Source organism: Carcharodon carcharias, chromosome 17 (assembly GCF_017639515.1).
Source record: "Carcharodon carcharias isolate sCarCar2 chromosome 17, sCarCar2.pri, whole genome shotgun sequence".
Classification (NCBI taxonomy): domain Eukaryota; kingdom Metazoa; phylum Chordata; class Chondrichthyes; order Lamniformes; family Lamnidae; genus Carcharodon; species Carcharodon carcharias.
The window spans coordinates 20,644,535-20,659,872 of NC_054483.1; the positions used below are offsets into that span (position 1 = coordinate 20,644,535).

The window sequence follows — 15,338 nt, forward strand, 5'->3', positions numbered from 1 at the left end:
GGTAAAAGAGATGAGCCAAGAGCCGTGGAGCTCTGGCCGGAAACCGCCTTTTGATTGGTGGGCCGACTTAGACCAATAGAGGAAAGGACGTGATCAATCGCCGCACTGCGATTGGACGGCCGTCCCCGGGCTCAACAAATCAGCTTCCGAGTTCTCGAAGCTGGGGACTTGCGGAGTCAGGCCTGAAGCCTCGGCCTGGATTTTTGACGGTGGCCGGATGGCGGCGGGAGAGAGCTTCTCCGGCCTGGAGCGGTGAGTGCAGAAGGAGAGAGTGAACTTTCCCCCGGTCCTTTGGGGGATGGGGGCTGGGGGAGATAGTGTCTGGCCGAGTGTCCTCTCCCCTGAATCGGCGGCTTTAAACCGCTTGCCCGGCGCCTGGGATCAGCAAAGGAGAGAGCCCCGAGTCAGGGTCTGGGGCCTGAGCCCGGCTTTCTCCTTTTAGTACTGACCCTTCAACCTTCGCCCTTTGCCCCCATGCCCTTTCCCCCTCTGATCTTCACTCCCCTACGCCCTGACCCTCATCTCTCCCATTCTCCCCTCCACCCAACTCCCTTCCTCACCCCCACCCCTGTCGCAGTCCCCCTGCCCTCTTACTGACCCACCTCTGCCCTCTTGTACTCCCTTCCCTATCCATCCCATTTCCCTGCTCTCTCTTGCTGTACTCCCCCCACCCACCAACCCACCCCCAGCCTCTCCCCATTCTTGGGTTGCCAACCCATCTGGAATGAAAGATTAGTCTTCAGGGCAGCACTGTTGCAAGCAAAAACAAAAACAGAATTACCTGGAAAAACTCAGCAGGTCTGGCAGCATCGGCGGAGAAGAAAAGAGTTGACATTTCGAGTCCTCTTGACCCTTCGACCGAACTGAGTGAATCCAAGAAAGGAGAGAGCCCCGAGTGAGGGTCTGAGGCCTGACCCCGGCTTTCTCCTTTTAGTACTGACCCTTCAACCTTTGCCCCCATGCCCTTTCCCCCTCTGACCTTCACTCCCCTATGCCCTGACCCTCATCTCTCCCATTCTCCCCTCCACCCAACTCCCTTCCCCACGCCCACCCCTGTCGCAGTCCCCCTGCCCTCTTACTGACCCCTTTCTTGGATTCACTCAGTTCAGTCGAAGGGTCATGAGGACTCGAAACGTCAATTCTTTTCTTCTCCGCCGATGCTGCCAGATCTGCTGAGTTTTTCCAGGTAATTCTGTTTTTGTTTTGGATTTCCAGCATCCGCAGTTTTTTTGTTTTTATCACTGTTGCAAGCGATCCTGCTGTGAGGGTGGACTCTTCGGCTGATCTATTGGGGGTTGCAGTGGGTTCGTTTATTGAAAATACCAGGAATACGCCCACCCAGAGTTGGCAACCGACCCCGCTCCCTTCAAAGTGCTGGGGGGTTTTTTTATAATTAATTATACATTTTATAAGCTCTTATGGATTGTGCTACTGTTCAGTGAGATATGGTACTTCCTTGTGTATGATAGTACTGTTCTTGATTACTTTTGGCAGGAATTGTTGGGTTTGCTTTGCCACTGACCTTGACGATCGCTCTGCGGAATGGGTAAGCCCGTGTCGATGTAAAGGATCCACAAAATGGATCCACCAGGCATGCCTACAACGATGGCTCGATGAGAAACAGAAGGGGAACAGCACAGGCCGGGTGGCATGTCCACAGTGCAATACTGAGTACTTGATAGTCTTCCCAAAGTTAGGTACGTATGAGGCTTTTATCTTTTTCTCGCAAAGTTGCAATGTTTTAAAAAATATCCTTCCAATCACTATGTATTTATCTGCCGTTTTCATAATTTTCATTGGCTAAGCTACCTTCCCTCGAAGCCATTTTTGCTGGTTGACCCAAAAGCATTGAATCTCTCCCATAATGTGTCTTAAAGAAAAACAATCTTTCAACTGTACACATTAACAAACTTTTGTTACTTTTTCCTATCAGCAGCCACCAGTTGAGTAGTACATTCCCTATCACTTAAAAGTGGCACTTTGGTGTTAACACAATTTTCCCAGTATGGCTTGCGCAGAACACTATATACAAAAAGCAAGGCTGTGACAGGGTTTCTGTCTAGGGATCTTTGTAATTCAGTTGATTGTTCTGATCTTGAATTGCTTGTACAATATACTGAAGTAATTCAAGACCCCTTGATAGGGTTTAAGTTCTGTCCCAGAGTTTGAATGGTCTAAACTAACGCACTGGTGCACTGTTGAAGTTGTCGACCATTACAGGGTACCATGCTAAATAGAGGGACAGTCTACCTATTTGAATGATTCAACAGCAGCTTGCATTACATGCTCCTTTTTATGGACATAAGTGTCCCAAGACACTTCATAGTGCACTAGACACAGCCAAAGGAGAAGATATTAATAGAGGTGAGCTTGTTTAGAGAGCTGGGTGTGAGTGCAAGAATGGGAGTTGAAGAAGCAAAGTGATTGAGGGAGGGCTTCAAGTGTGGGAATGAATGAGACAGGGATTGAGATTGCAATCGTAAATCATGTTTTCACAATGTTAACTGTTAAGGAAAACGTTATCTTGAGGCTTGTAGAATTCAGACTTGGGAGGTACTAGAAAGTGGAAAATAGCACTAGCACTCAACACTGTCGCATCAATAAAGAAGAGATGAAAAAAAGAGCAAGAGAGAAAGATCTCTGATTCTGTCCAAGCTCGGGGAGGGATTTGAGCCTTCACAAGAAGGTTTAAAAACAGCACAACCAGTGTTGCTTTTAAAACAAAAAAGATGCATGTAAGAAGAAACGAGAGTATAGTGTACGTTTGCAATGGCTGTTTTTGAAAGTTCTTTACTGATGTTGGTTATATGAATCTTTTCTTCAGGTCCAGTTGTGTACTCTTTGCATCAAGTTGATCGCATTCTGTCCAAAGCCAGCCCCTTTGCAGCAGCCAGCATTGTGGTCGGGACAGTGTACTGGTCGGCAGTGACGTACGGAGCAGTGACTGTAATGCAGGTTGGCACCTTCTGGCCTGTTTTGGCAAATCTATCAGTCATTGTTCTCCGGAGCCAAGAATTGTTACCCTACCGCCCACTTCATATCAATAATTGTTAAATAAGACCCTACCTTTCCCACATGGAAGCCTTCTTCCCGATAGCTCAGTTGGGAAAGGCACCCATTGAGTGGACCCAGAGGTCCATATTGTGTAAGCTAGTTAAAACTGGCAACTGGAGGTCATGTCGGTGCCCCTAGGCTATGGAAAAATCCACTTGGTGATTGATGTTGATTGTGATGCCAATCTGCTCCTATCTGTGCAATTAGTTAAGGTGTTGCAGCACCATGTCCCTATTTCACTTGTAGACCATAAAACATAGGAGCAGAAATTAGACCATTCGGCCCATCGAGTCTGCTCCGCCATTCAATCATGGCTGATAAGTTTCCTAACCCCATTCTCCCGCCTTCTCCCCATAACCTTTGGTCCCCATACCAATCAAGAACCTATCTATCTATCTCGGTCTTAAATACACTCAATGACCTGGCCTCCACAGCCTTCTGTGGCAATGAATTCCATAGATTCACCACTCTCTGGCTAAAGAAGTTTCTCCTCATCTCTGTTTTAAAAGGTGTTCCCTCTACTCTGAGGCTGTGCTCTCGGGTCCTTTTCTCTCCTACTAATGGAAACACCTTCCCCACGCCCGCTCTATCCAGGCCTTTCAGTATTCTGTATGTTTCAATCAAATCCCCCCTCATCCTTCTAAACTCCATCGAGTATAGACTCAGAGTCCTCAAACATTCCTCATATGTTAAGCCTTTCGTTCCTGGGATCATTCTTGTGAACCTCCTCTGGACCCTGTCCAGGGCCAGCACATCCTTCCTGAGATATGGGGCCCAAAGTTTGACATAGTTTGCATTTTTTTTGTTCATTCATGGGATGTGGGCTTCGCTGGCTGGGCCAGCATTTATTGCCCGTCCCTAATTGCCCTTGAGAAGCTGGTGGTGAGCTGCCTTCTTGAACCACTGCAGTCCATGTGGTGTAAGTACACCCAGAGTGCTTCAGGGGATGAGTTCCAGGACTTTGACCTAGCAGCAGTGCAGGAACGGTGATATATTTCAAACTTGGGATGGTGAGTGACTTGGAGGAGAACTTCTAGGTGGTGGTCTTCCCATCTATCTGCTGCTCTTGTCCTTCTGGATGGTAGTGGTCATCAGTTTGAAAGCTGCTATCTAAGGTGCTTTGTTGAATTCCAGCAGTGCATCTTGTAGATGTACACACTGCTGCTACTGTGCTTTGGTGATGGAAGGAGTGAATGTTTGTGGATGGGGTGCCAATCAAGCAGGCTGCTTTGTCCTGGACAGTGTCAAGCTTCTTGAATGTTGTGGAAGCTGCACTCATCCTGTAGTCATGTAGCAGCCTTAAGCCCAACTTCTTTTTCAAAAAGGATTTCGGTGTCGTATTGCTGATTCATGATGAAGATTTATCTGATTTTCAGACAACAATGTGAAAGCTGCACAAATATGCTCTGCTCTTGGCCTCATAACATAAGCAGGAAACCCGCATATCACCGTCCTGTCTGTGTAGTTGGTTGCAGTCCAGAAGCAAACGGGCAATTATTTCCACTTCCCCCACAGTGATGACTTGCTGAAATCAAAACTTTCTAGTGAATGAAAGTTAGAGATGCTGAATAAATTTTTGCGCGATTCATTCGTGTTGAGCTCTAGAAACAGGGAGGAAAAATCCTGTTTATGTTTGTGAACGTTAAAATTCAATGATTGAGGGTTGAGTCAGTAAACTCTCTGGGACCTAGGTTTGAGTCTCATCCAGATTAATGGGAGGAAATCCTCCACTGCCATCTGCAAGACTTGGCTTTGGACGGTGTCAGCCCAATGGACAGATCTCACAGCAGAAAAAACAACACCAAATTGTCAACTGGGTTCAGGTAGGCAACAGGGTAGTTGGCCTTGAGAAGATGGGGAAGTGTAAATGGAGCTTGACCATTCTTTTCCATGGCTGGAGCACTGTTGCCACATTGGGTGACTGAAAGAGATACCTAGCTGACATGACCATTTTCTTTTTGTGCCTTGTAACATGCTTCACGTAGGATGTCATCATATATACATTGATGCTGAGCAAAAGGAAGAGGAGATAATTCAAAGGTTAGCCAAAAGCTTGGTCATGGAGTTGAGTTTTATGGATGCTGTTAAAAGGAGAGGGAGGTAGATTGGCAAATCAGTGTAGAGAAGGAAGTCCTAGTTGTGAATCCTAGACAGCTGATGGCATGGCTGCCAATGGTGAAGTGAAAGTAGACGGAAATGCACATGAGGCCAGAGTTAGAGGAAGGAAGAGTTGTAATGCTGGAGGAAATTCAAGAGATAGGAAGAGCTAAGGCCATGAACAGAGTGAAATAGAAGGATGAGAAATTTAAAGTTGGGGCCCTCGTAATTCTCTTGAGGACAGTGCTCAGGCATAGGATATGGGTTACATTGTTGGAGTTGTTAAATAGATATTTGGATACTCATCACATAGTTATTCAGACAGGTTTGTTTTAGCTAACTAATATTTATGGCCATTAAGGGATTGCATGTTTATCATACAATGATTACAGCACAGAAGGACACTACTCAACCTGTTGTATCCGTGCTTGCTCTCTGCAAGAGCAATTCAGCTGGTCCCATAACCCTGCAGCCTTTTTCTGCTCAGATAATCATCATCATCCGCTTCTTCGGCAATCCCTCAGGATCGAGGGTGACTTGCTTCCACTCCAGTTTGATGGGATCTGAAATGTCTGATAAGTCCAATGCACAATTTGCATTGCCATATGCAGGACAGGTGGCGCTTGAGGGGCTGGGCAGGTTTGGTGTTTGGAGGTTTGTGCGCTCTCTCTGATGCCTTGACTTTGCCTCTGCATGCTCTTGACGAAGTGTCCCTGTGTTTAGTGCCTTCCCAAATAAACATTTCCAATTTGGTCGCTCACAAGCCAAGGACTCCCATGAGTACGTGGGGATGTTTGATCTCTTGAGGGATGCTTTGAGATCATTCCTAAAATGTTTCCCCTGGCAGCTTCCTGCCATGACTGAAGTCCAAGTAGAACAGTTGCTTCGGAAATCTGATGTCAGGCATACAAACAATGTGTCCCACCCAATGGAACTGGGTGGAGTGATTAGTTGTGCATGTTGACTTGGCAAGGAAAGCAGCTGTTGGACCACATTTCTTGCTACCAATTAGAGGATCTTGCAAAGGCACCACTGATGGTACACCTCCAGTGTTTTGAGTTACCCGTTGTAGATTGTCCAAGTCTCCGAAGCATATGGGGATCACTGGCAGGAGAAGGAGAGATAGATGGTCTTGTATATATTTTTGTCAATACATTAGAAGCAGTTCAGAGAAGGTTTACTAGACTAAGTGGGTTGTCTTATGAGGAAAGGTTGGACAGGTTAGGGTTGTATCTACTACTAGAGTTTAGAAGAGTAAGAGGTGACTTGATCGAGGGGTCAATGCTGAGGGGTCTTGACAGAGTGGATGTGGAGAAGATGATTCCTCTTGTGGGAGAATCTAGAATTTGGGGTCACTGTTTAGAAATAAGGGCTCGCTCATTTAAGACAGATGAGGAGAAATTTTTTTCTCTCGAGGGTAGTTAGTCTTTGGAACGCTGTTCCTCAAGAGGCGGTGGAAGCAGAGCTTTGAATATTTTTAAGGCACAACAAGAAAGATCCTTGATTAACAAGGGGGTAGGCAGGAGGTTACAATCAGATCAGCCATGATCTTATTGAATGCCGGAGCAGGCTTGACGGGCCAAGTATACCACTCCTGCTCAGAGTTCAGATGAGAACTGAAGGTTTCCAGGGGAAGGTGAGCTGGTTCATTTCACTGATCATCATGATCATTAGCCAAGAGAATGTTTCATCTTGTGGGGAAGAGCATAACTGAAGGCTATCAATATAAGTTTGCCACCAATAAATCCAATAAGGAAGTCAAAAGAAACTTCTTCACCCACTGAGTGCTGAGAATATTGAACTCGTTGCCACAGGCAGTGGTTGATGCATAGATGGATATTATGGTAGATTTAGATCAAGAAGGATGGCAGGAGGCTTGAATGGAGCACAAACGCCAGCACGGGCTGGTTCGGCTGAAATAACTGTTTCTGTGCCATTTATGTTATGTCATCCGATTTAAACAGTGTACAACACCATTCAGTAACATGGTCCGCCTTGATCTCTCTGCAGGTTGTTGGGCACAAGAAAGGTTTGGACCTAATGGAACGGGCAGACCCGCTCTTCCTGCTTATGGGGCTGCCCACCATTCCAGTGATGCTTATTCTGGCCAAGATGATCCGGTGGGAGGACTTTGTGCTTCGCATGTGGCGCAAGTACTCCAGCAAGCTACAGGTTCTGAGCAACATTTTCCCAGGTGAGACCCCAGCCGCTTCCCATGTAACACTGCTGCCAGTGACCTGTCACCACGGACTGCAGGCCAAGAGATTTGAGATGACCCTTTTCAGCTTCTCCTTTCTCATTATCAACTAACAGATAATTAAGCCTGTTTCCGTCACGAAGCTGTGCTTTGACCCTTCTGATTAAGATTGTTAAATTGTACCAAAATTAAATTTCCTTCCGCATTTTCAAATCTCATCACTGCCTTGCCCTTCCCCTTGTGACCTCTTCCAGCCCTAGACACCTCCGAAATCTCTGTACTCCTCCAGTCCTGGCCACTTGAGGATCCTTGATTTTAATTATTCCATCATTGGTGGTCGTGTCTTCCACTACTACAGCCCGAAGCTCTGTCATTACATCTGCACATCTCTACCTTTCATTTCCCCTTTTAAGATGCTCCTTAAAATCAATCTTTACAGTCAGTCTGCATTAATACCTGCTTAAGTGGCTTTGTATCAAATTTTGTTTGATAACCCTCCCATGAAGCATCTTAGGATGTTTTATTATCCTAAAGGTGCCATATAAATACCAATTGTTGTTGTTGTGACTGGTGTTATTGATCTGTCTTCTCTGACTGTCTCGGTTTTTTTCTCCTGACTGTTTCTATCTGTCTCACTCACGATTCCAATCTTGCACTTACTGCCTCTCACTCTCTCTATTTGTTCATAACAATTGAGGATGCTTCAATTTTCTAACCACGTGCTGCGAGTCTGCCTTCTGCTGAGATTGTTCATCTTCTTTCTTATTACAGCACTACAGCTCAAGGTGTCAGCTTGGACTGGAAATGATAAATCAGTAGATTCCTCAGAGGTCCAGACAGATTTAATATTTAGCTGGTTTAAAGCTACATTGAGAAACGAGCAATACAGTTGTCTCTCTAACGCACAGCATGGGTGGGTGTGTCTGCGTCTCCTGCAGGTTGTGCACCATACGGATTGTGTTAATGTTTTTCCATTGTGCAGGTTTTGGATGCCCCATTCCTCGTGTACCAGCTGACACCAGCCATCAGACTGACCACATGTCCGTATCTCGCATTCTGTGTGGTGCACTCGTTTTTCCCACAATCTCCAGCATGGTCGGCAAGCTTATATTTAGCGGTGTGAACTCCAACCTGCAGCGAACTATCTTGGTGAGTATGTGTGCTGATTGCCTGATTTTTCTCCCTTCCTGTCCCTAAGCTGCTGGCTGTTGCTGGGGCATTGATCTGGACCATTGTGCAGTCATCAGCAAACATCCCTGCTTATGATCTTATGATGGAGGAAAGGTCATTGATGAAGCAGCTGAAGATGTTTGGGCCTTGGTCAACATCCTGAGGAACTCCTGCTCCAACAACTACAATCAATATGTCCGTATGAGCAAGACCTGGACAACATTCATGCTTGAGCTATTAAGTGGCAAGCGACATTCACAGCACACAAGTGCCAGGCAATGACCATCTCCAATAAGAGAAAATCTAACCATCTGCCTATGACATTCAATGGCATTACCATCACTAAATCCCCCACCATCAACATCCTGGGGGGTTACCATTGACCAGAAACTGAACTGATCTAGCCATATAAATACTGTGGCTACAAGAGCAGGTCAGAGGCTAGGAATCTTGTGATGAGTAACTCAGCTCCTGACTCCCCAAAGCCTGTCCACCATCTACAAGGGCACAAGTCAGGAGTGTGATGGAATACTCCCCATTTGCCTGGATGAGGGCAGTTCCAACAACACTGAAGAAGCTGGACAACATAGAGGATAAAGGAGCCTGCTTGATTGTCACCCCATTTACTACCTTAAACAATCACTCCCTTCAATGCCAATGCACAATGGCAGCAGTGTTTACCATCTGCAAGGTGCACTGCAGGAACTTAACAAGGCTTTTTCGGCAGCACCCTCCTAATCTGTGACCGTTACCATCTCTAAGGACAAGGGCAGCAGACACATGAGAACACCACCACCTCCAAGCTACACATCAATCTGACTTGGAACTATATCGCTGTTCTTTCACTATGTCAAAATCCTGGAACTCCCTTCCTAGAAAAGCCCTGTGGATGTGCCTCCAGCTCATAAACTACAACAGTTCAAGAAGGCAGCTCACCTTCCTCAAAGGCAATTGGGGATGGGAAAATCAATGCTGGCCTGGCCAGAGATACCCAAACCCCTTGAATGAATAAGTTTTTTTTTAAATAATCACCCACTAGTGATTTCACTAGTGATCTTGACTGAGGTCAATTTTAAGGCTTTGGATTTATTTACTGCATTTAGAACTCACCTTGGTAGTATCTTTACTGTTGGTGTGAGTCATCCAAGCCCAACTTGAACACATAATCTAAATTTATGCAACGCGGGCGGTTCTGGCCTTCAGCTCAAAACTTAAACCACGGCTTCAACTGGATTTTCCACTCCAGAGATCTCATCGTATTACTGGAAGGAGAGCACATGATTCTCTCGATTGCTGTCCAACATTCTTTCCATAACCAACACCACCAAAAATAGATGAGCTGGTCATTTCACCTTTCTGCTGCCGTGTTCGTGAACAAAGTAATACATTCCCTGTGAATGCTCTTGAATTCATCCTGAAGAATGCGATTTGGCACAAAATGAATGCAAGTGTTTTAGATTGTGAATTTCATTTTTTTTTAAAAAAAGACCAGTACAGAGTAATTTAAACGTTGTAAGTTTAAGGAGAAAAAGCAGCAGGCCCATTGTGTGAATCCACTGATTTGCTTCAGTTGAAATTTAATTCTGTCCAGCTCTCGGCACCCCACTTCAGGAAGGATGTGAAGGCATGAGAGAGGGTGCAGGAAAGACTCACTGATTGCAGGGATGAGTCATCCAAGCTCAACTCGAGCACTTAAAAAATTTCCTTCAGGGGATGTGGCCTTTGCTGGCAAGGCCAGCATTTATTGCCCATTCCTAATTGCCCTTGAACTGAGTGGTTAGCTAGGCAGTTAAGTCAACCACATGATTGTGGATTTGGAGTCACATGTACGCCAGACCAAGTAAGGATGGCAGATTTCCTTTCTGAAAGGACATTGGTGAACCAGCTGGTAATTGATGACAGTTTCATGGTTACCACAACTGAGACTAAATTTATATTTCCGATTATTGATGGCATTTAAATTCTGCCAGTTACCATGGTGGGATTTGAACCCATGTCTGCAGAGGTGAAAATACTGAATATGCTGGAAATCTGAAATAAAAAAAAGAAAATGCTGGAAAAACTCAGGTCAGGAAGCATCTGTGGAGAGAGAAAAACAGAATTAATATTTTGAGTCCGTATGATTCATCTTCAGAGCTGCTTCGAAGGAGCTGGTGAGATTTTCCAGAATTTTCTGCTTAGCCTGGTCCTCTAGATTACTGGTATCCATGTATCAGTAAATATACTGCATAGCAATTACATTGTTAAAGACAATTACTAGTTAAACAGGTGATGGGTATTGGTTCTCCCAGAAAAAGAGTATAAATAGATACACTTAAAACTCTGGGGTGGGAAATACTTGGAAATCTTACACTGAAGAGCTGCCTTATGACTAAACCAACTTGTGGAAAAAGACTAGCTTTGGACTTGTTACTCACAATAAGTTCTTGTCGTGAAAGAACAACCTGCTATGTGACATTACTACTACGCCATCATCTCCCCACCGCCGATCTATGCTTATGCTAAGTGAACTGCACAAGGTAGGAGGTCCTGGCCTTTCAGTTAAACCCTTAAACCATGATTTAAACTGGATTTTCCATTCCAAAGTTCTTATAGTATTAGCGAAGGAGAGCATGTGGTTCTCTTACATGGATAGATTGGAGAAGCTGGGATTGTTCTCCTTAGAGAAGAGAAAGTTGAGAGGAGATTTGATAGAACTGTCCATATTCACTATATCGACGAGCGTCTGATATTCTGGGGAGAACCACAAGTGGTTGATGGAGCTGCTGAACAGTTCTGCTGCTGGCATTTGTGACTAAGAAGCAAGCTATGCCAGCAGTGTGCCTCAAACGCCTCTGAACTCAGACCGGGAGGGCACCCATGCACTGTGCCAGCACTTAAAATCTCCTTCAAGTAATGGCCTGGCACAGAGAAAGGAGAGGTGGAAACTGAGTCCCTATTTCATGGGCTTTTCCACATTTCATCCTGTGAGTAACAAAGGCTGGGAGTGGGGGAAAGGACACATGGGTCACTCTCAAGTAACAGCGCCTAAGCAATCGGAGCCCCTCAACTTGCACCACCACACAGTATGCTCATGGTTGATCTGATATGCTCTGCTCATGTCCATTATCCTGCATGCTCCCCTCGATTGCTTTAGTTTCCAAAAATTTATCAATCTCTGCCTTGAGTCTATTTAACAATTGTCCCGATCAGCCTTCTGGACAAAATTCACAATCCTGTGAATGTGGCGATTCACCTTCTATGAGTCTTATCCAACCCCTTGTCCTGACACTGCCTCCAAGACATAGACTTTGTAACCAAGGGAACCAGTCTCTCACTACAGCATCCTGTCAAGCACTTTATATATTTCAATGAATTCACCTCAATTTAAGGGAATACATGTTTGTTGCACTCATCTCTCCTTATCGAATAGCCCCTTCACCCCAGTAATCAATCTAGTGAGCCTTGGTTGCAGGGCTCTGAGGCAAGTATATCAGTACAACAGTTGCATTCTAACCAAAGCCTTACTTAATTGCAGCTAGACTTCATTCTCTTAGACACCAACCCCTTTGCAATAAAGTGACTACTGCTGGAAAGTGGGGATGTTAGGAAGGGGTTGGGCTCACTTGCAGTGACCTAGCAGTAAATAGCCTGCTAATGCATGCAGCCTGTTCTCCAGGAATGGCCACTTGGGGTGAGGTGTTGTTCCATTCAGTGCCTACATTTAGGAGGATTTGGGGATCAGAGAATAAGGAAAAGCCAAGTTAAGTTTTCTTTGCCTTCTGATGGCAGTGGAACCTGGTTTTAAGTTCATCCAAGGTTAATTTGAATATGGTCCTCAATAACTAGCATCTCCTGGGGATCTCTGTATTCCTGGCCCAATAGTATATTGCTTAAGTAATGAAAGAAAAATTAATGTTACATCAGCTTAAAAAGTGTCTCAAAGATCCAGGTCGGCTTCAACCGCAGAATATCAATCCAGGGTGAAAGGAATTCAGTATTCTCATGTGGTTTTGATGAGGCAAATGGAGGGGGAGGGAAACTGTTTTCACTGATCAGTTAGTAGGTAACTAGGAAGCTATCAACAAAGCGATAAAGAGGGAGGTAAGGTGAAAATTATTCGCATGTGGGATGTCTGGCCAGTAATAGCACGGGAAGCAGAACCTATAATGGCTATTACAGGGGCTGTGGAAAAATATTTGGAAAGAAAAATGACCTAAGCTGTTGGGCAAGGCAACAGAATGGAATGTGCAGAGATTGTTCCGAGAGTCAGCACAGGCATAGCGGGCTGAATGGCTTCATTCTGTGCTGTAAAATCCTCTAATTCTCACGAATATTTTGGTTGAGATGGCGGAGGGTCGCCTGGGATCTCAGGAGCTCCATTATAAGTGAAGGAAAGTTGAGCAGAAAGGTGCAATTGTGGTACATTTCACTTGCCAATTGGCTTGCTCTGCATTTTCTGTTTCAATTTGTGTCTCCCTTTTTTTTAGGGCGGGATTGCCTTCGTTGCTATCAAAGGGGCTTTGAAGGTTTACTTCAGACAGCAGCAATATCTCATCCAAGCAAACCGCCGGATTCTAAACTATCCTGAGCGGGAAGAGGAGCAAGAAGAGTTGCAGGCAGGCTACGAGGACTCTGGGAGTGACTAAAGCAGTGACAGAGGGAATGATCAGCTGAGATATGAGCAGGTGCTGTGCTGAGATGGACTGTTTTCTCTTCCTACTCTCTGGCCCGCTGGAATTGGCACTTCGTGTAATCCCACTTGGGGCCACCAGCACATTCCCAGACAGCCAAGCGCTGGCTTGGAATCCAGCCCCAGTTGTGCTTATCCAACTCCCATCAAATTTTTTTTTTTTTAAAACCTCGACTGAATATGTACTCTCGTTTTCAGTTGTTATCCTACTCTGTCATGAGTTTTACTGCTTCGTTAATTTGTTTCTTTACATTTGAAACTTCTGCCACTCGTAATTTTTTGCTAGAGGCCACTATCCCGAGCAGTACCTTGCTTCAGACTTGTGAGAGGGAATGTTGCACCCTGGCATGGTAGGTTATGGTTTTGCATTTGCCACACACGTACAGCTTCCATATGGGGACTGGGCACGTCCACAACACAGGTGATTTTTTTTTTTAACAGGACACACCGCTGTACTGTATTCGCACCCTTTCAGTGGCTGTATCAAAGCTGGGACAACCTGTGTTCGCAATAGCATTCTCATGCCTGTTGCTAGAGAGGAGATGGCACTCGATCTCAGCTCACTGAGAAGCCAACGGCTGGGCATCCAGTAAAGGGGTGCAGGAGGAGCAGCAGATTTGCCAACAGTGAGGTGTGTGCGGGGTCTCAAGTGATTTCCTCACAACTAGTAATCAGTTAAGACCCATAACTAACAATTCTTTTGCCAGATCCTGCAATATTTCAGGCCATAAGGAAGGATAGAAATGTAGTGATGAGTTCAAGTCGATGTTTAACCGGAGTTTGACAAGCTTTTGCCCTGCGGAGAGAGTTTTCTATGCTCATTGCATGTGGCTAAAAAAAAACACATCAAAATAAGTGACTTCATTTTATAAATATATATTTAAAAGTAGGATATTTTAGATTAGATTTTTTTTACCCACAGGAAATAATTTATTTTTAATGGATCTTGCTTTTCTCCCTGCAGTGACAACCACCATAATTGCTCTTAAATTTGCATTTTAATTTCCTATTTATGCAAAGCTATTTGGAATAATTAAGCTGGAGAAGAAAAACAGGGATTCTATAAGTTTAATTTAATAAAAATGCCAGCTCTGAATTGTTGCTTTATTGTCATTCTGGTGAATTCTAGTCAGTCAGAGGGAGTCTTGCCATCCGGGCTATTTCTAAACCCTCTGGCTTTTCAGGCTTCTAATTACTTTTATTTTGCTTTATTTCTGTGCATAAGGCTCCCTCCAACCCCCATCCCCTAATACAGGCTATTTTGTGGCTGTTGTGGCAGCCTGAGTGTTGTTGAGTGACACAAGGAGCAATGGAGTGCTTGCTCTTTGGTCTGAGGAATGACCAGGCCTGTTATGCTCTCTGTAGCCTCCTATTCTGCTCCCAAACTGGCTGAATGCAGGGACAGAACCAGAAGGTCTGTCGCAATGGCACCAGGGAAGTGAATGGACATAGAACTATGCAAAGGTGAGAGATGTGCACGTACAACCCTCCCAAGATATCTGTGCTTCTCCCAATTCTGGCCTTTTTCATATATATCCCTTTGGTGATTGTGCTTTCAGCTGCCAAAGGCCTACCCTCTGGAATTCATTCCCGAAACCTCTCCAGCTCTGGCTCTTCTCTTTTTAAAAGGCTGCTTAAAACCTACCTCTTTTGCCAAGCTTATGCTCATCTGTCTTAATATCATCTTCTGTGGCTTAATGTCAGAGTTTGTTTCATTTTACTGTGGGACATGTTACTACACTCGAGGTGCTATTAGCAAAAGCAAGTTGGTGTTGCTGTATGTCAATGGTACAATTTGCCTTCCCTGTAGTTACAATGTCTTCTTTATATTAAACTTGGGAAACTTCAAGTCAGCAGGGCTATTGTTTGGTGGGATTGTTCCACACTCCTTAACGTTAATATGATAGTGATCTTTTGGTGTGTGAATATTGATTTTTCAAAGCTTGTGATGCTGAAATACTCTTTTCGTTTAATGCCCACCATTACCTATCGGGTCCTAAAAATTGCCTGTGGCAGTAACAGCATAAATCTGTGGAACCTTCAGTCCAGAGTTGAGACATGGGAAACGGATGAAGTGTCTATTATCCAGTGACACTCTGCTGGAAATTGAACACAGGTGGAAATTGATCAGTGAAAAGACTGAGCTTG

General features: G+C 44.9%; 1 protein-coding gene across 1 annotated transcript; it reads left to right on the top strand.

Annotated features, from left to right (window-relative positions):
- The first annotated feature begins 95 nt into the window (after nucleotides 1-95).
- On the top strand, nucleotides 96-15,043 carry LOC121290075 (E3 ubiquitin-protein ligase MARCHF5-like). Its single transcript, XM_041210231.1, has 6 exons — nucleotides 96-252; nucleotides 1,495-1,697; nucleotides 2,825-2,955; nucleotides 7,162-7,345; nucleotides 8,331-8,497; nucleotides 12,988-15,043. Exons 1-6 carry the CDS (start codon nucleotides 218-220, stop codon nucleotides 13,144-13,146), a joined length of 879 nt encoding a protein of 292 aa, XP_041066165.1. The 5' UTR covers nucleotides 96-217; the 3' UTR covers nucleotides 13,147-15,043.
- The last annotated feature ends 295 nt before the right edge of the window (nucleotides 15,044-15,338 follow it).

Bases quoted from the DNA above. Each gene is read 5' to 3' on its own strand.
- LOC121290075 (XM_041210231.1), top strand. From the start codon at position 218: ATGGCGGCGGGAGAGAGCTTCTCCGGCCTGGAGCG. The intron at 2,956-7,161 runs GTTGGCACCTTC...ATCTCTCTGCAG, and splicing joins GAGCAGTGACTGTAATGCAG to GTTGTTGGGCACAAGAAAGG. The intron at 8,498-12,987 runs GTGAGTATGTGT...CCTTTTTTTTAG, and splicing joins ACCTGCAGCGAACTATCTTG to GGCGGGATTGCCTTCGTTGC.